This window comes from Ambystoma mexicanum, chromosome 11, assembly GCF_040938575.1.
Source record: "Ambystoma mexicanum isolate Mex_15411 chromosome 11, UKY_AmexF1_1, whole genome shotgun sequence".
Classification (NCBI taxonomy): domain Eukaryota; kingdom Metazoa; phylum Chordata; class Amphibia; order Caudata; family Ambystomatidae; genus Ambystoma; species Ambystoma mexicanum.
Window position 1 is genome coordinate 183,510,686 of NC_090934.1, and position 20,416 is coordinate 183,531,101.

General features: G+C 44.8%; 1 protein-coding gene across 3 annotated transcripts in view; it reads right to left on the reverse strand.

Annotated features, from left to right (window-relative positions):
- LOC138503199 (pancreatic secretory granule membrane major glycoprotein GP2-like) overlaps window positions 1-20,416 on the reverse strand; it is a 362,636-nt gene that overhangs the window by 289,935 nt on the left and 52,285 nt on the right. For all 3 annotated transcript variants that reach the window (XM_069622755.1, XM_069622756.1, XM_069622757.1), the window contains one exon: window positions 1,303-1,389. In XM_069622755.1, coding sequence (XP_069478856.1) covers window positions 1,303-1,389 — 87 coding nt within the window. The remainder of the gene's footprint in view (window positions 1-1,302; window positions 1,390-20,416) is intronic.

The following is a 20,416-nucleotide window of genomic DNA, read 5'->3' on the forward strand; positions in this document are numbered from 1 at the left end:
TACAGGGAGTCCACAGATAATTCCAAGAAATTTAACAAAGACTAAAAAATGAAACTCGGACACCCCCACAGATAATCACAGACAATCCCCAAAGACAAGCACAGTCCACTCCACAGACACTGCCACATACATCCCTGCAGATAATCTAAGACACATTGACACTGAAATGCCCCACAGACTCCTCTATTGGCACCCTTCATGATAAACCCAAACAGTTCCTATCATTTAAAATCAACAAATGAATAAATCTGCACACAGGTACCCCATGGACAATACAACTTTCCCTCACCCCCACTGAATGTCAATAATCTAATAGTAGAACATTCCACAGAATGTATCAAGAGGCCAGCAAAATGACAGGCGTTGCACTATATATGACTACTTTTATTTACATTGCATCTGCAGACACATCTGAAATAAACCCAAACACTCCCACAGCCATCCCCAAAGAGAATCAAAGACTGCATCAGAGAATCCGTATGCACACCACAGAGGCATCCATACAGATACGCCTACTGATAACACCTCATAAACAACTCCGAAAATAATCAAAGACAGACACTCAAAGATACTCCTACTCACACAGTCCACTCCTCCAGATATACTATCACTCCCACACTTTTATTTAGACACACACACATCAACCCTTCACACAGTCACACACTCTCAGTTTGGGTTGTTTAAAGACAGCCAATGGTCTGGATACAGAGCTTGTAAAAGAGGCTTCTCCTTCAAGAGATGACAGATGATGGTGAGAGGGAGTCTGAATGTAAAGCTTGAAACCGAGAGTTCTGGATGCAAGGGACATCACATAGAGGTGTGTAAGAGGCTGGCTATGCATCATGGATGACAGAACTCTGGGATCTAGAGATATGCTATGGAAGTGTGATGGAGTTAAACATGGGCTCGGAAGAGTTTGCTGGGTTTAAGAGAGAGCCCATGGAAGTTACAAAAGAAGCTGGATATAATGCCATCAACAGAGATATCTATAATTGATAGATAAGCAATCGTGGTGGAGTTGGAAATAGAGCTGGCAAGAGACTGCTCGATACAAGAAACATCTCAGAGAAGAAAGGTGGGTGGAAAGAACTCTCGAAACTAGGGCCAAGCAACAAAGGAGTGAGAACGACTAGAAACAGAGCTGGCAAGTGGCCACTGGATCCAAGAGATAAACCTTGAAGGTGTGAGAAAGGCTGGATGTAGATGTGAGGATAGAAAGTCCCCCATTCATCCGCCATGATCAGAGGTAGAGTGGCTTCAGGATATGTGGGGAAGGATGAAGTGACGAAAGTCATGACTTACTTGAGCTTGCGTACATGGTGCTGTTGCAAATACACGTGTTGTCGCTTACACATTCCTCATCATCGGCACAACTACAAATGAATGGCTCTGAAAAGGGAAAATTCAGAAGGATATCAGAATCTTGAACCAAAGATGCTTGGAAAAAACAGAGTGAACTGAACAGAGGCACAAACACATTCAGGAAAGGTAATAGTGTAGTTTGAGATTTGGTCAACTAATTTTAAGAGACCCTTGGCTGACTCTCCGTCACTCTGCCACCCTTCCTGTCCCCCATATCCCTGCCGTGCACACCTCTACTGCCAAGTGGACTCTCCCTCTCTCTCTCTCTCTCTCTCTCTCTCTCTCTCTCTCCCTCTCTCTCTCTCTCTCTCTGCAAATGAGTCAACCAAATCTACCACAAGTAATTGATCCTCGTTATATCCACTTCATACCCAGCGGTGTACGGTTGCAGGGCTCTGGCCCTCAGTTGTGATCTGCATGTTATTGATGTTGAGTGGCTCCAGGTGGCTTTTAGAGATAGTTGGATAGAGCTAAAGATACAAACAGACTCCAAAATGCACGCACAATGGACTATACACTGTAAAGATACTATCTGGTTCAAATGTCGGCCAGCAAAAATTAGCCTGCACAATGTGAGACTGCTAAAGTGCAACCAATCCAAAGGTCGACCGTGTTACATTTTTCAAGAGGTAGTGGTGAAGGTAGGTTTTGGTCCCAGATCAGGTGAAGGTCTCCTCTTGGGGGACTGGTCAGTACCATTCCACTACTTCGCAGGTCGGGGGGACATGATCTGATAAGAGCTTGGCGGAGGGCAGGTACCGCAGCCTCTCTTCTGGATCTAGAGTTGCAACTGATAGCTTAGCTGTATTCAAGTCAACCTGCAGGCAGCTGCAAAAAGACAGAGCCAGCAGGAAATCGTGAGAGTTAAACAGAGCAGAGGGCAGGCGGACAGTAGAACCATGCAAAGGAGGTCGGGAAATAGAGTGGAGGGAAGCGGAAAAAGAGGGGCTGTTTAGTTAGATTGTTGGTGTAATAAAAGGGGAATGGCTGCCTTCCCCACTAGTATTGCGTTTGTCTATGAATCTGTAAATAAAGTGTCTTTTTGTTTCGATTGTTTTGTATTTGTTCTTTGTATGTTTTCCTTTACAAATAATTTGCAAGAGAGTTCCCTTTGGCAGGCCTTTAGCTGACGGCAATCTCACGTGGAGGGACTGTACATTTTCTCATTTCCATTTTTAGATGTGGGTGTTTTTAGCTGTTTAGTCATTCTAATGTGCCCTAACATGGGTTTAAACTGTTTTTAATCATTATCTGAGTAAGCACACATTATTTCTGAAATTGTGACTTTAATCACACATTTTATTTCCTTCAGGCACTGTTCTCAACCGCTTAACCTTTCACATCTGCTTAGAGGGTGAGAATAAGGACTGAGTAGCAGAATAGTAGAATTGGCATCACACACTGCCACCCCTCTAGGGCATCACAGGAAGTCTGTGTGGAATGCATTGCACACAGGCTTCTATGCACAGTACAACATCACATCATCCATTCTCTTCAGAGGGTAGGCAACTCTCCCTAGTCCCCCTGTGCCTCCCTTCCAAGAACCATAGCTCTGGTTCCTCCAATGAAAATGTCTACCCTGTTCTGCAATGTGGAGAAAACCTTAGCTCAGATTATTTCCCTACAGTAAACTGAAAACATGGAGACTGCTTCAATACAAGCGAGGGAGTCCTTGCCCAAAAGATTGTTTTATGCATGATTTCCGCATCTTACTTGCTACCATGATAAAATGGGTGCACCTGCAAGATACAAATAACGTATGCACCCGAGAGACATATAATACAATGGGCATTTGTATGGTGCCTTTCACCATTGGTATGGTCTAAACACGCTGCATGTTGTACGCCCTTGGGCTCTGAAGTCCAAGTATGTGAAATTCGTCTGAGTTATAGAATGCGTGTGTGAATTTTGGTATTAGCATACTTGATTGAAAAACATTTGACCTTTTCAATTTGATTGTTTTTTCAGTCAAATGAAATTACATAAATATATGGGGATGGGTAAGGGAATAGGTTAAGGTGGGAGCAAGTGGGGGAGGGTGGTGCGGGGGTCTCCCCTGCATTTTTGACCAAAAGAAACGACCAAACAAAAATTAGGTCAAATTGGAAAAGGTCAAATATTTTCGATCATGTAGACCTAAAACTGCATTTTAGCCAGTACAGAGGTAGGTAGGTGTGGCCAAGTCCCTGCTAGACACCCATGTTGAGCAGGCATGTGGGTGGGTGCAGAGAGGTAGGCTGGAGAGTATATGAGAGAGATATATATGTGCTGCTAGACCACATTTTTACTGTGGGGGATAGCTGCATTCTAAGGGCAGAGGTGTTGTTCAAAGTGTGAAGGAGCAGATACATTTATGTCTGTAGCTAGACCGAATTGTACCGTGGGGGATAGCTGCATTCTGATGGCAGAGATGTTGTGCAAATGTAGTGAAACAGGGGAGACATTATGTGTGCAGCTATAGCAAATTTGACTGTGGGGGCATAGCTGCATTTTAATGGCTGATGTGTTGTGCACCGTGTCTTAGAGAAGTGAGTGCACTCTGAGGCTAGTCTGGAGAGTGTCTGAGAGAGATATTATGTGTGCAGCTACACTGAATTTTATCAGGGGATAGCTGCATTCTGCAGGCAGGGGTGTTTAGAAAATGTATGAAACAGGTGAGACAAAATGTGTGCAGCTAGAACAAATTATATCTTGTGGGAGAGCTGCATTCTAAAGGCAGAGATTTTGAGCAAATTTCTTAGAGTAGTGTATGGGTGCTGCTATTGGAGTATCTTATAACAAGTAAAAGAAAGTACAACAAACCATCACCATTCATAGGAGGAAGTTAAATGCAGATAGCTACAGAAGGCTTGGGGAAGTTGAAGTCTCCCAACATGACAATGGAGATGTTGGTAGGTGAGTAAAATTGGCATCAGAGTTACAGTGGTTCTGCGTTACGTGGGCGCTCATTCGAAGGACTCTAACCTGTGCCCCTCTCTTGAACAAGAAGAAGGTGTTGAATAAGAGAATCAAAGTGGTCCTGCATCGGCTTATGTTAAATTCTGTGCATAGTCGAAAGTCTTCGGTTGTTGAAACTACAAATACCAAGAGGCCTTAGGGGAGGCCGGAGTGAGGTGTCAAAGTGGTCATACAAGAGTCAAGCCAAACCCCTTGTACAGTTGAAAATCTTTTACACATTGTGGTGATAGAATTGTGTAAAGCCTGACTGGGAGCTTAAGGGAGAGCCTGACTCAGGGCTATATGTTAGAATGGCAAGTTGAACCCAACGGAGGGATACCAGGAGAAGGTTTGAGCCCAGATGAGCGGGACCGAAGTAAGGTGGAGAAAGCCAACCGAAGGGTTGTTTAAAAAGACATTGAGACTTCTGAATATTACACACTGATGATATTCTGATGGAAAAGTAAAGTGAACACTGTTACTGTGGCAAATAAGACCCCGACTGAGGGATGTCCGTGAATTAAGCTGAACAGTAATGCACCCCTGAACATTGTGACGACAAGTGTGAACCCGACTAAGGGATGTCCACAGTGAGTGATTGGTCTGAGCCGAATGAGGGAGGCTAACGCTGAGAAAACGATTGCAGTCCGGCTGAGGGGGATCCAAAGTCGAAGAGTAATCACCCGGCATGGAGATTACTGAAAGGAACTTTTGTTTGTTGTTTATGGCACATCAGATCCTCTGAAGCAAGAGAATTTGAAACTATAAACGTGGGGAAGGGAGACCCCGACCATACCACCCTGACTTATCATTTTGTGAACACTTTTTTCTTTTGTTGTGAACATTATCCCAGACTATTTTGTAGCATAGCTGTAAGAATTAGCAATAGTTTTTTTTTTTTTTAGTATAGGTCCTTTTTATTTGACTAGACTACACCAGGACTGTATTATTATTATTTGATGGTCGTAGCTTGCTGTCATCTTAGATTTAGGTTTAGATTAGGCGTTTATCACACCCATTTTACAGTTTAATAAACACCCTTGAACTGTGATCACTTGCGTCTGTCTTACTTTGATACCATGCCTTCCTTACAGTGAGGTCACAGGAGGAGCGAAAGTGGACTGAGACACCAGGCGGATGACGGGCAGAGGACCGGATTGTTGAAGATTTGGTGGAAAAGCTTAGTTAAGCTAAGGTATTTGTGAGAGTGAGTGGTACCATTTGTGTGTAGTGCAGTGTGTAGAGGAGGAGCCAAGTACCCCCACCTCAATTGACCCGCCCATTTTACCTATATGCTGGAAACCAGAATATGTGACGTATACAGAACAGCTGAATCGACAAAGAGTAGAGAATGGACTCAGTCCAGTACCAGTAAAAGGACCAGTACCTAAGAGAATCTGGGAGCCAAGGCACCCATTGAGAAAACCATATTTGCATACAAAGAAATATGAAGGCTATTCGAATGAAATTCCTGAAGAAGCAGAGCCAATAAATGGCAGGGATGAATGGTAGTGTCAATAAACATTGGCAGTATATGTTACATGGAGCTGAAGATGAAGTACACAAAAGAGATGCAGTGACCAGAGAATGCAGATACTCAATAAGGCATCAAGAAAGCAATAAGAATAAGTGACATCTTGGGCTCAAGGTGAAGATGCTTATGCCACAAAAATAGATGAAGATATCAAGTCATTTTACAAGTGTACAGATGCAGAAGAAATGCAAGCAGCAAAGTAATCGTGAAGCTAGCACTAGTCTTATAGTAAACAGACTGCGGCAAGCGCCAACGTATACCTACATAGGAATGAGAGAATTATGGATGTTTCCACTAAACGTATTATAGCAGGTTGGACATTAGAAAAAGGCCTCATTTCAGTTAAAATGCAGAAATTGAATTACAAGCAGATTATCAGCGAAAGGCGAGGCTGGGTGAGCCAAGAAGCCAAGGTCTTATCAAAACTGGAGTAAACTGACTTTGGATACAAAATCATGTGAAAGAGCAAACTCCTGTTCAGAAGGCATGAACATAAAAAGGAAGATGTCAGAGGTCTATTAGAAAATAAAATTAAATACACGAAAAGGCTTGATTCCATGGTATCCAGTCACATGGAGGCATCAAGTTGTATGTGCAAGATGGTCACACCTACGCACGGACGCAGACTGTGCATCTCACTTCCTAATTTTCTCAGAGCTAAGAACACTCTCAAGGATGAATTTCAAAGGCCTAACTGACAGTAGACCACTGAGGTGATGATGGATTGATATGCTAATTGTTGGAAGCTAAAGTAAAGTCAACCTTACCAGCATCTGGATGGCCAGCCTGCAGGCTGCTAATGTAGGTGGAAATGTATTGAAGGTGGATTGAGTGTCAACCAATTGTAGGGGACCTGCGTATTTAGGGTCCTATAGTGTGTAAACCAATGGGACGTTGCGTATTTAGTGACGTCCATAGTGGTCCTTTTGAAGGGAGGGCTTAGTTGCCCCACCTGATGATGAGTAACCAATCACATAGTTACACTTTTTTAGACTAGTATGCATTATATACGTAGATGTTCACGCAGAGCCAATATCCCATGCTTATAGGTTTTTGTAGTTTGCCACGTAGGATGACGTAAGTACACATGTGTTTTAGTGGTCATTGATGACACATAGGGCCTCATTACGACCCAGGCGGTAAGGGGTTAACGGCAGCGTTAACAGCGCCGACCCTTACCGCCTGATTACGAGGTCCCTTAGCGCCATGGAGGTTTTAACACCCGCTTTTAGCGTGTGTTAAAATCCATGGCGCTAAGGGACCATGGAGTTAATTACGCCACCGTAATTTACGGTGGCGTAATTAACGCCTTCCCCACTCCCATTATGCCCTATGGGGCAAAAATGGGAATGGGGAAGGGTAAATGGGGATTGGGGACTTACCGCCAACCACCATGGCGTAAACGTAGTTTACGCCATGGTGGTAAAGTCACGGCCCAGGCGGTAACTTACCGCCTGGGTCGTAATGAGGCCCATACTGCTTATAAAAGTGCAGTTTTTTCTTAAAGTACTTTGAGTTTGAAGATCGAACGATTGCGTTGATGTTCGTTATGCTCCCTGTTTTAGATAATTGACATTAAAACAGTCTTCCTTTTGTCAACTTCCTGAGTCGGCTCCATTATTGATGTATGAGTAAGGTCTGCATCCCCATGCATCTCGAGGGTAATTGCTGCTCATCAAAGGGGCTGGACTATCTAGTTCACTTGGTAGCAGAGAGAGGATGGTTTAAGAGGCATCGATCTGAAGCTCACAGTAGATAGTGGTTCATATACATTTTAAGAAAGTCTTGTAAGGCTGGGTGTGACCGGTCCCCTAGTTTGCATAGAATCCCTTCCCACTTCTACATGAAGCAGATCGATCGGAAGGTTGAAGAGGCGGTAAAAAGTCAGAAGACGAAATAAAAATGATATTGTGAGTAAAAACCTGAGTGAGTTGACAAAAGCATATGTAATGAGTGAAGAAAAAAGAAAGTAACGGAGGGTGGCGGGATAAAATATCACATGAGAGTAAGTGTGTAATATATGTGGGGAATGAGATATTGGCCCTCATTACAACTCAGGCATTAAGGGTTAACGGCACCGTTAACCCTTAACGCCTGATTCTGATTTTAACGCCTGCTTTCAGCAGGCGTTAAAATCCATGGCGCTAACCCGCCATGGTGCTAATTACGCCACCGTAATTTACGGCGGCGTAATTAGCGCCTTCCCCACTCCCATTATGCCCTATGGGGCAAAAATGGGAATGGGGAAGGGAAAATGGGAAATGGGGATTTACCGCCCCACTCACCTTGGAATGGGGCGGTAAATCCGCCATCCACCATGGTGTAAACATAGTTTACACCATGGTGGTAAAGTTGGTGCATTTAGCACCAAGGTTATAATGACCGCCATTGACTCAAGTGTGGCCAAGCAATAGTATAAATCGTGAGAGAGGCCATGATAAGAGAATACGCCCTGGCCTGCATTTTTACAACGTAACAGAAGAAGTTTGAACCCAGAGTCCCATAGTGGAACGTTAGGAGACGGAACTGATTAAAGACGGCTTCATAGGGGTTAATTTACACTTCACTCGAAATATTTCTAGAGGGCAAGACGAGTCTGAGATAAAAGATCATAAGAGATTTTTGTAACCGGTTGAGTTTGTCTGTTTGTTTTATGTGGTTTTTGTGAATGATGACGTCATACGTGGAAACAATTAATTGATTGCTTAGAAATTAAGCTGATGGTTGTTTTTAGTAAGATGAAAGTAAAAAATTGTGGTTAGTTGGATTGGAGCTTGCAGCGAGTGGTGCTTGCTCATATATTATTAATTTTATGAAAAATACTTTTTAAATCTGTGATTGAAGATAAACAAGTGTTATGCAAAGTTAAGAATAGACAAGTCGAGAAGGAGGATATTACTCCACTTGTGCATCTCTGTAAGCAGTTATCGAAGCATGCACCTAAGCTCAAACAGTACAGTGTGGAATGGGTTAAAGGAACCGCAGATAAAATATTTTTGCCATGGCCTCAAGGAGGTTTGCTATTGAAGGCAGTCTTGCAGTATATGACAACATATCTGCATGCAGCATATACTGGGAAGAAGCTAGACAAGCGACTAGCTAGTTTAGAAATTTGGAATAGTACCAACAAGAGAATGATGAGGAGCCTCCTATAGATTGGATACTTAATATATGCAAAGAGGGGGGTGAGGAGCCTTCTGCACCATCCGCCCCTGCTGAAATAGGAAACAAGAGCAAGAAAGACGATGGGTTATACCCATTGAGGGAGCTTAAAGCAGCAACAGGATATAGTAACCCAGCAATTGAGTCACCTGTGCAAAGCAATGACGTGAGCATAGAGAGACATATTGAGAAAGATATAATCTCTAAGGTCCCGAGGGACAACGAGAGACGCGACATGGAGAGAAGTGATCGAGCAAGTACATCTCTAGACATAGGAAGAGAGATAAAACGATGGAAAGGAGAAAGAGACAATGCTGATAAGACAGCGCTTTTACAGAACAAATGGATGGGCGGACAGATTTTATTAAAGCTCGATGGTAAGAGCATTAAGAATGTAAGACAACGGGAAGATCAAGACAAACAAGATAAAAAAGATAAAGAAAGAGAGGAAGGATTGAAAGAGGAAGGAGCTAAAAGGAAGGATAGACAAAGACAAGAGCAGTTATACCAAGAAGAGCAGTCAAGAAAAGAAGAGAGAGCAGAAGAGCAAAGAATGCGCGATAATAGACAGAGAACGATCGATGAGCAGGAAAGGATAGAACAAAAAAGAATATAATCAGAGGAACAGAAATTAAGGGATAAAAGAATACAGAGACAGAGGGATGATGAGATACGCAGGGCAAATGAGAGAAGGGATATGAACACAAAAGAGGAAGACAGAGTGAGAGAGGAAGCAAGGAAAAGAAAATAATTTGATGATGATATGGAACGTAAGGTGAGGCAGAGTGCACGCGATCTCGATCGCCTGGAAAAAGAGATAAGAGATCATGAGCCAGAAGTAGCATGGGAGGACATAGAAGAATTCTTCCCAGAATTCGAGTCATTACCAGGCCCGTCCAGAGTAAATCTAGAAGATGAGTTTGACTCTAGGAGCATTGGGGAAGCGATCGATAAAGTATATCATGACATTAAAGCCCAGAAAGAATTAAAGAGAAAGGGAAAAAACGATTGACTCGAGAGCACTCAGTTGTATGATATGGAGGGAGCCTCATGCAGTAAGTGTCATGATGCCCGCTCCCGGGGAGCCGGTTCAAGCCCTGCGTCCTGCGAAAGCGGACATCCAGTCCCCAAGGAATGACCCAGCAACCCCATATAGGGGCCCTTTGGACAGTGTCCTGGCGCCATAGGCGCCAGGCTCATTATGGGAGTGCTTGGGTGCACTTACCTGATGCAGACCATGCTGCAGGATCCCGGCCTCCTTGAGGCCTGAAAGGAACTACTTTACCTGTGGGACTAATTTACCATCCGGGCGTGGTCGGGGAAGGATACATACCTGATTGGAGGAAGGATACATACCTGGAACTTCTTCCAAGGCTATTTAAACCCCACCCAAACAGCCACACGTGCTTCGCGTTGTTCTGCATCTAGCAGCTGGACGCTCACCGTGTCTGCTCCTGACTTCTGCCACGCCTGCCAGCATCCTGGATCACCTGCAAAGGAAGAGAAGAAGAGAACAGAAGAAGGAAAAGTCCTTACCTGCTAAATCCGCATCCCGGAGACATCTCGCCAACAATCATGAAAAGGAAGACTTTATTTTAAAAGCTCATCGCGTCGTTCGCTGCAGCGCCGCATTCCACTCACCTTTACAGGGCGCCTCCATGTTCAGCAGCGATCATCCGGATTCGCAGTCACGCCCCAGCGCCTAGGGAGAAAAAGACCAGAACAAGAGGTGAGAGAGAGAAGGGAATAAGGAAAGCTAAATCTCCATGTTAAGACTTACCTGTTGATTCATTCCCTCTTCATTTCCGGTCCGCGCCGCATCCTGGCATTTCCGGACTCCGGCCCTTAAGCGGAAAAAGAGACATCAGCGTTAATGAGCGATTGAAAAGACATTACCAAAAAACGCTCATTAAAGACTTACCTGATTTCTACAAGGATTTCACCTCTCATCTCGGGTCGGTGCCTGTTCCCCGGCATTCCGTACCCCGGCCCCTATGGGGAAAAAGTCACTAGCATTAGTATATTAATGCATGGACACAAGGGGAACCTCTTATCAAAAACTTACCTGGAAGCCAAGCAAGTTTGGTTCTCACCAATCCGAAAATCCAGTGAAGTAACTGGATACCAACGCGCCCCTGCATCAGAAGCAGGATGGAGAGCTCGTCCTTCCAGACCCTAAGGTGAGACGCTACGAGGAATCACAGAAGGGTTTCGAGGAGGGTGAGAGGGGAAAGTGGGAGGCCGATTGCATTACCCCGCAGAGAGTTAATCCCCTATTTTTGCCTACAGAAGGATACTTCTGCGAGCCAGACAAGCCAGATGTGGGGGCCCGGTCCAGTCCGTCTTCCGAACCCTGCGCATCACTTTAGAAGAGGTCACAGTAGCGCGAACCAGGCCAGCGCCTCCGTGGGAGTCAGGTGAGCGTTACAGTAAGAGGCAAAAAGAACTGTCCCTAGACAGACTGACTCTGAACAGAGATGACGAGGAGAGAAGCTGTTGGGCGCAGGAAATATCAGACGAAGAAAGGGAAACTTTCCATGGGGAAGAAAGAAGGAACGTAGGTGGTCCTGAGGGATGTTTTTCAATGGAGAAAGATGTCAGATGGTCAGATTTAAATGCACCTGTAATCAGGGCGCCAGAACCACTGACACAGTCAGATCGACCGAGGGGGCAATTCCACAGTGAAAGGTGAGAATCACCACCTTATGTGAGCAGACTAAGATCACTACCAGGTAGATGGCGATGTGGTAATATCGTCCCTGCGGTGGACAGACAAATGATGAGAGATGAGTATGAGTTTGGGGCATCACAGTTTCCCTTGTTAGAGAAAGGAGGAGCCAGACCACAGTACATACAATGGCCCCAGATGGACAAGGAAACTTAAGATGTAAACTGCCCAGTTTAACCTCGGGTGCCGGGAAATGGATACATGAGTTAGAAAAATTACGGGAGGAAACACCTTGGCTATAGGGGACATTAAGGGTCTCCTTATCGCCATACTTGGTGAGAGAGCTGATGACGTGTGGACAAGGGCAGGGTACCCTGGTGTGACTATAGTCAACACTGCTCACGATGGAGCACCGTTCAATAACTGTAGAGCGGCATTCTGGAAAGCGCTTAGGGTATTGTATCCAGACACGTCCAATATGGGAGCTATAATGACAAAAAAGATGAAGGACAGAGATTATCTTTTGGTTTACATTTAAAATTTCCAGGAGGATTGGGCCTTGGAAACGCGCAAATCTTGGGGAAAATCTATACCGGTATTTTATCATACATTATGTCAAGGGCTGCGAAAGCCAGAACAGAAGCAGCTCAAGAAATTAGTGGGTATAGAAGCCAAACCATGGTCGAGATTCAGCTGACAATAGCGCACTATTGCAGGCTCTTGCAGGAAAAGAATCGCAAAAAAGACGCGGGATTACAGGGCCTTTTGCTCGCATGCCTAGAAGTGAAGGGTTCATTTAAAACAACCAATTTTCAAGAGGGGGCTTTTCAAACCTGTCTTCATATTCACAGCAGTACGGTGATGGGTTTGCTCAGAATCAAACAATGCAGCAGCAAGCGTTGAGAGTGCAGCAAGGCTTGCAGACACAGCAGGTAGCAGTGGCTCTGCCACAAGGGCAGTCGCAGCACGCACCTATGCAGAATCAACAGCACGAGTATAGGACAGTTAATGACACCTAGAATAGGGAGAGTCACTGTTAATGGAGGGAACCCATTTTCAGGTAACGGAATGAGTCTGTACCCGCAATAGGACAGCTCACTGGGAGACTTGATGTGTTTGGTCCTATCCATGATGCCGAATCCTCATGAGGAACCGAGGGTGGACGTCACTATAGGGGCAAGCATATTTCATTTTTAGTAGACACGGGTGCAACGCTCTCATGTATACGTGAGGGAACGTTTTTAATATCTGGCACCGCCATGAATACTCAAGGCTTTTCAGGAGCTATAAGCAGAGTTCCTTTTACTGAACAGTTACCAGTCTCTATAGGAGAATACGATATGAAGGTGCCTCTGCTATATTCGTGGCAGACATCTGTCAATATATTGGGTCGAGATTTGATGACAAAGCTCAACATGACAATCTCGTTTATTGATGAAGGTATAGCATGTTCAACACTAGGAATGCATTATGTAAACGTGTGCGAAATTATCAGAGCATTTGCAGGACAAGTAGCCATGAGAGCAATACCTTTAGAGCCAGAAGTTTTTCATTATGGAGTGCGTGTTCCATTGGCATACCTGCCAGGCCTAGCAGGCAGAGCAATGAGGATACCTGATGAATTTCTGTTTAGGCCAAAGATACCTATGCGTGAAGAAGAAGGGCAAGTGTTTCCCTTGGAACTACATGCAGCCATAGTGCGAGGGGAAATGGCTTTGCTTGATGGGAATGATGACTAAGGCAGACAATGGTGTGCAGTGATTGCCATCGGAGAAGGTTACTGATTAACTGACGTCACTGAGAAGGACATATTTGGCGATCATCCATCTGATGACGAAGTAGTATTTGAGATGAGTATTACTTAATGTTTAAAGCAATCAAACGAGAAGTGCCTCACAAAATGATGATAGCACAATAACGTCCTGAGTATTTTGACGAAGATATGGCGAAAGTGCCAGCTTCATTATGGTCCACAGGCCTCTATGACGTAGGCCTATTGAAGGGGATTGGAGAAGTGAAGATTGAACTGAAACCAGGAGCAATTTTACCTCGAGCACGACAGTATCCCATGTCTCGAGAGGCAGATGAAGGCATTTTTAAGACAATTTCCGCCATGATGGAACGGGGCATCTTAGTGACGTCAGAGTCACCATGTAATGCCACAATTTATCCTGTGAAAAAAGGGAAGGGGGTCTTGGAGACTTAATTCAAGATTTAAGGCCGATAAACCAAATTGTAGAAGCCGAGTTCCCTCTAGTCCCTAACCTGTCTACAATTCTATGTAATATACCTGTTGGAGCACAATATTTCACTGTGATTGATTTGAAAAATGCATTTTTCTCAATCCCATTGCACAAAGACTTGCAGGATCTGATGTAATTTACGTTCAGCCAAAGTCGTCTGAAAAGCAATCATTTGCCCCAGGGCTTTTGCGAGTCTCCATCAATTTTCAATAGAGTCCTGCAGAAGGACTTAAGCAATATTTATTTGGAAAGTGCTGTTCTGCAGTACGTGGATGACATTTTAGTTTGCAGTACTTCAGAGGAAGAGTGCAGATGCAATTCTATTCAGCGAATGAAAATACATGCTGATAAAGGATATAAGGTTGACAAAAAGAAGGTACAATATTGTCAACAATAAATTTTGTATATTGGCCAATTGATTTCACATGAAGGAAAGAAGGTTACTCATGAGAGAGCTGAGGCTATTTTGAAAACTGCAAAACCACACACGATAAAACACATGCAGAGGTTTTTGGGATTATGTAATTACGTCAGAGCATGGGTCTTTGATTATAGTTCATATATAAGGCCTTTACTGCAGGCTTTAAAGAAAGCACAGGCAACACATGAGAGAATCGTGTGGACTGAGAGATTGGAGGAAGCATTTGAAGAGCTGAAAAAAGCAATGTGCACAGCTCCAGTTTTAGGGATTCCTAATTGTGTTGAGGAATTCTTTTTTATTCTCACACACAGATGGCACTGTTATGACAGCAGTCCTCATGCAGAAAACCACATTGGGGTACAAGCCCCTTGCATATTACAGTGGGGTTTTAGACCCAGTAACGAGAGGTCACTTTCCATGTGAACAGTCTCTGGCTGCCGCCGCGATCGCCATAGAGAAAGCTGCAAGCATAGTGATGGGTTGCTCCGTGACGTTATTTGTGGAGCATGCACTATTTGCTATTCTAGAGAAACCTAAGGGCGCGTTGACTTCTCAAAGGGCTTCTGCCTACGAGGTAGTCATATCGAATCCAGCGATCAAAATAGTTTGATGCAGAGTAGTGAATCCTGCCATGATTGTAGCCGAACCACTTGCAGATGACGAGCATGCGCATGACTGTGCAAATTATAAAGAATTCTATGACGAAATTCCAAGAGTAAAAGAAAACGCCTTGCCAGGTGGAGAAATTGTTTTTATTGACGGTTCTTCAAGAATTGATCAAAATGATGGACAAAGATATACGGGTGCCGCTGTGGTAAAATACACAGCCAATGGGGAGTTTCAGACATTGGTAAGTGCACAAGTCCCGTCTCACTATTCAGCACAAGCTGCAGAGCTAGTGGTGCTGATTGTCATGCTTGAGAATCATGCAGACAAGGAAGTAACAGTATACAGCAACTCCACCTACGTGAAGTCAACCGTTCACGCAGGGTTAGCACGTTGGAAAAGGAGTGGCTATCTCCGAGCGGATGGCACATCAGTGCAGCATGGCGCTTTATTGGACAGGCTTATTAAGGCACTGCAACTCCCAGTGGCCAACATGGTCGTCCAATGCGCAGCACATACTAAAAGGGCAGACTTTATCTCATGTGGAAACCAAGTAGCAGAAGATTAAGCGAAAATCGCTGCATGATCATAAAACATAATGGGGGTCATTCCGAGGTTGGAGGTAAGGGATTACCGGCGCCTGTAAGGGCACTGATGGCGGTAATCCCTTACCTCCATATTCCGAGTTCCCTTTGCGGGTCCCTCTTTACCTCCTGCTTTTAGCAGGAGTAAATTACAGGACCCGCAAAGTGACCTTGGAGTAAATTACGGCACCGTAATTTACGGTGCCGTAATTACCTCCTTCCCCATTCCCATTGAGCCCTATGGGGGCAGAAATGGGGATGGGGAAGGGCTATGGTGAATGGGGAATTACCGGTCCATCCAACTTTGGAATGGACCGGTAATTACTCCATTCAACATGCCGGTATTCCATGGAGTAAATAGCTCCATGGTTGCCAACCATGGAGCTATTTACTCCATGGTGTAGTCCTAACTCGGAATGAAGGCCAATGTCTTTTGAAACACTCGATGTAAAAGAGAAAATGGTTGTGTTAATGAATGTGGTTGAAAAATATAGTGATTCGTCAAAAACGCAGCTTATGGAGGTTCAGGGGGAAGCACCTCAAGATGAGAAAGATTTGTGGACTCAAAGAGGGTGTTCTTTAAACCCCTCTGAAGCATTGTGGCCACAAGACAGCACTGGTAAACCAGTGATGCCTATAGCCTTATTGAGGGTGGCGCTGGAGCAGCTAAACTACTCCGTGCATGCAACTAGGGAGAACCTTGCCGCAACAATTGCTGAAGATTGGTTTGTATCAAAACTGTTAGAGCACGTTGCATTTTTTATGACAAATTGTATAGTCTGTCAAAAATGTACGGCTGGGCACACACTGTGCACAGTTAGGGTGGGTTATTCTGAGACCCATTGGCCCCTTTCAGCATCTGCATATCGACTATGTCGATATGATTCAAGTATGTAATGGCTATAGATACATGATTGTTGTAGTGTGTCTCTTCTCAAGGTGGCTTGAGGCAGGTCCCTGGACATATCCAGATACCACCTGTGCAGCTAAATTCTTAGTGCGGGAAGCATTTCCTAGATGGGGAGTATGTGAGGTAATAAGGTCAGATAATGGCCTGCATTTTGTGAACCAGACATTTGAGCAGATCAGCTTGTTGCTTGGTATAAAGCACAAGTTTTCCTTGGCTTATCTGCAAGGAAATGGGATCTGTGAGAGGCTCAACGGCCTGCTCAAGGAAAGGATAGCCAAGTTAAAGTGTACCTTGAAGAAAGGGTGGTTGCATTGCCTACCACTGGCATTATATGCTTTGAGGAACCAACTGGGTTCTGACCACCATCTCACACCATCTCACACTTGTGACTGGGAGGTGAATGAGAACACCCTAATGCCTCCATCCAGAGTTAGAAGTGATGCTCAGTCAACTGCAGATTTGTTTGGAATGGAAATGCATGATTATTTGAACTGTATGACTTCCAGTATTTGTCATTTCAGGACAGTTGCAGCCACAAGGGTGCATGGAAGTACAGAACACAGAAGAAGATGCTTCAACAAATAAATCTCAAGAATTTCGTCTTCCCCAACTATTCGCCGGAGATGAGGTCCTAATATGTAACCACACAAGACAAAGGTGGGACAAACCCCGTTTCAACAGTCCATTCATTGTGGAAGACGTCACGCCATCTGCTGTCAAAGTGCAGGCAGGCGTGATTGGATATTTCTTGGCAACGTTAAAATCTTTGCTGGAGAAACCCCTCTGCCCTATGCACTCCAATGAGAAGCAAGTACAAGCATCAGGGAAGAACCACAGCACGTGCAGATGAGATCTATGATGAGGAAGAAGGACGCAGAAGCTGACAAGTAGAAAGACAAAGATTTTGTTAGACTGTGGCTTGATTCAGGACACTCTTTCAAGCCATCTTTGAAAGGGTTAAAGGAAGCTGACGTGAACACTCTGGGCTGATATATCAGAGTAAAAGAAAAGTATTTGTTTTTGAGCCACAGAGGAGCTTGTTAACCACTTTGGACTGAGCCATGCTTAAGCCTTGATAAAAAGAGAAATATGCCAGACTCTGATCGTGGCTTTTATAATTGGAAAAGAGTGCAGTATCCCGACTCATTCCAGTTCTTGTTCTGATTTTTTCATGGTGTTATCCAATGACAACGTTTCAAGGAATATATTTGAGGTTTTTCTTTATGTGCTGCGTTCATATCCAGCAATTGTGGGAGAACTTCTAACATTCGTACTTTTTTGCAAGATCCTAAAAATGGCCCGATTGTGAGGAGACTACTTGCAGCAATCATCGAGCAAGTGTTGCAGTTACCGGAGTTCAGTGGGGATTGCACAAATGTCCCTATCACCTGATGCTGCACACAGACTTGTCGGAAGGGTTTTCTTTCGCCTGATTGAAGAATACCCACATCTTGTTGGCAGACGCACAGACGTCCTCACGTTAAGAAACGAAGCCAATACCAAGAATCGTGATAATCAGATATGAAAAGTCTGGACTAAAAGGAGCTGGAATCAGATGGGAAGTGAACAAGAAATTGGAGGTTGCAGGAAAATCTGCAGAGGACACTCGAAGATGGAAGAATAGATGCCAAATGCAGATCTGCGGATCTGTGTAATCACCAGATGGATGGGAAGACAGAGTGGTCATCTGCAGAGCCTGGGTGATCATTGGATGTTATAAACCAGTCATAGACATTGTGCAGAATGGCTGCAAGCATTATGGCCAAGACTTGCTAAGCTACTGACTTGGGTCGAAGACAGAGGAGGACCCCTGCAGATAGTACCATTAGAGAGTTCAAAACTGTGCTTCAGAAATAATGGCACAAGAAAAGTTGGAGAAAATAAAAACTGTGGACAAATCTTTGATGTTCCGGGAATGGTACATGGTACAGCAGTGATCATGGATAATTATTGGGCTTGTACATCCAGAGCCTATATCAGATTGCCTTGCGATTGGGGAGGAATATGCACATTGGTGAATGTCCATGTTCCAGCTTTGGTGATTGCAAAGAGTGATTTGCACATTGACAATTTCCCGAAAGCAGATGCTCAACTGAGGAAGAAGAGATCTGTGGAGCTGATAAAGAGAACGAAGAGAGAGAACTATTTCTCAGCTAAGTCAATAGAAGCTTTTGATGCCATACCATATGAGCATAGTCTGTTTAGCCAGACCTCACCTGTGTTCACGTTGATCTCCATGCCAGCTATCAAGGTTGGAGCAAACCCTAAGTGGTTACAAATCACCAGATGGGAATTGTTGCAGACAATGAACACTATTTTCTCCTGCTGAGGACTGACCTACAATCTGATCGTTTATTGCACTGACAGCTGCAGCTCAGCTCACGGCACTGCGAGTGTTGCTCTTGTCGTGAGCTCACCTGCTTCCTGGAGGAGGCGGGCCAAGGCTGTGTCACATGACTCATCACGTGATCTCATACCGGATATTTAATACGGCCAGAGCCGCCCGAGCGGCACACTATTTTCTCCTGCTGAGGACTGACCTACAATCTGATCGTTTATTGCACTGACAGCTGCAGCTCAGCTCACTGCACTGCGAGCGTTGCTCTTGTCGCGCGCTCACCTGCTTCCTGGAGGAGGCGGGCCAAGGCTGTGTCACTTGACTCATCACGTGATCTCATACCGGATATTTAATACGGCCAGAGCCACCCTTGTGGCGCTCAGCCCTTCGGAGACAAGCCCACTGGCTGTTGTGCGGCTGTTAGGCGCTGTGGGGCGCCATCAGAAAAAAGGAAACCGCCAAGTGTCCCGAGTGGAAGCGGTGCCACCTCAAGACACTGGTACAGAAAATTACGGTAAGATTTATAAACTGTGCAAGAGATACATCGTGAAAGAAAGAGTTTTTGTATAAACCTAAGAAAACATAACCTAGTGCCCCTCATTCCACCTCCCACCACCACCACCACCTCCCTACCTGACGTTGTATGGAGGAAGAAGACGGCCGCTGCCTGCGCAGCTCCAAAAAAGAGGGTGGGGACTCCATTCATAGTGTGATGGCCACAACAAAAGGTCATGGTTTACAAACTCCCAGGATGCCCAACTCACGTCCGAAGCGAGCAGACTCTAGTCACAATCTCGCAGGTTGCCGCGACCTAGGCAACGTATTGGAAAATAACAACATGACGGCATCCCAGGAAAGTCTTGCGTCGCTGCCAAAAGTAGTCAACGCAGAGGCACAGCCGCCGAATGTCTCCCCGATAAGCACCGTCGCCTCTGTCGCGCTGCAGCCTCCCAGAGGGGAGATGAGGCGAGGCAGAGCCGGTGCTGTTGAGAAAGTCACAGCGTTGCGTGCCGGCAGCAAAGAAAGATGCCCGGGAGCAAAGCAGAAAGAGACATCAGCCGATTTTTGCCGACCAGAAACAGTGTTAAGAATGAGTGTGGAGGAAGTGGCCCAGGAGTGTTGTCACAAACAGGAGCCCACTACATCAACAGAAAGTTCCGGGGCATGCGGATTAAGGTCAACGAGTTCAACTGTGTCGAATGGCGACCAGATCGTCAAAGCATAGATGCACATTAACAGCAACAAAAAGGACATACAAAGCAAAACAAGTCCTCCAGCACGATTCAACATTCAAATAGGGGAGGAGCAAACGGACAGTACCCTGTCAACTGCACAAAACTCCAAGAAGAGAGCCAGGGAGACTAATGAAAAAACCAAGTGGAAGCCGAGCACGCAAAGCAAAAAGACTCAACATAAGAAACAAAACGGCCTACGAACCAAAATCAATGCCCCCAATAAGAAAGCGCAACAGTTAATTAAAGGCGGATCGAAGAACAGCACAGGCTCAGCAGCTGCTAGAAAAATCAACACTATGCGAATGCTGACAGACTTCTTTGAAATTCAGCTCTCAACAAAATCTAAAAGATTCAGCGAACTTTCAGATGCCGAAATGCTCGCGGCGGTAAACAACACCATGCCACATGCAAAACAA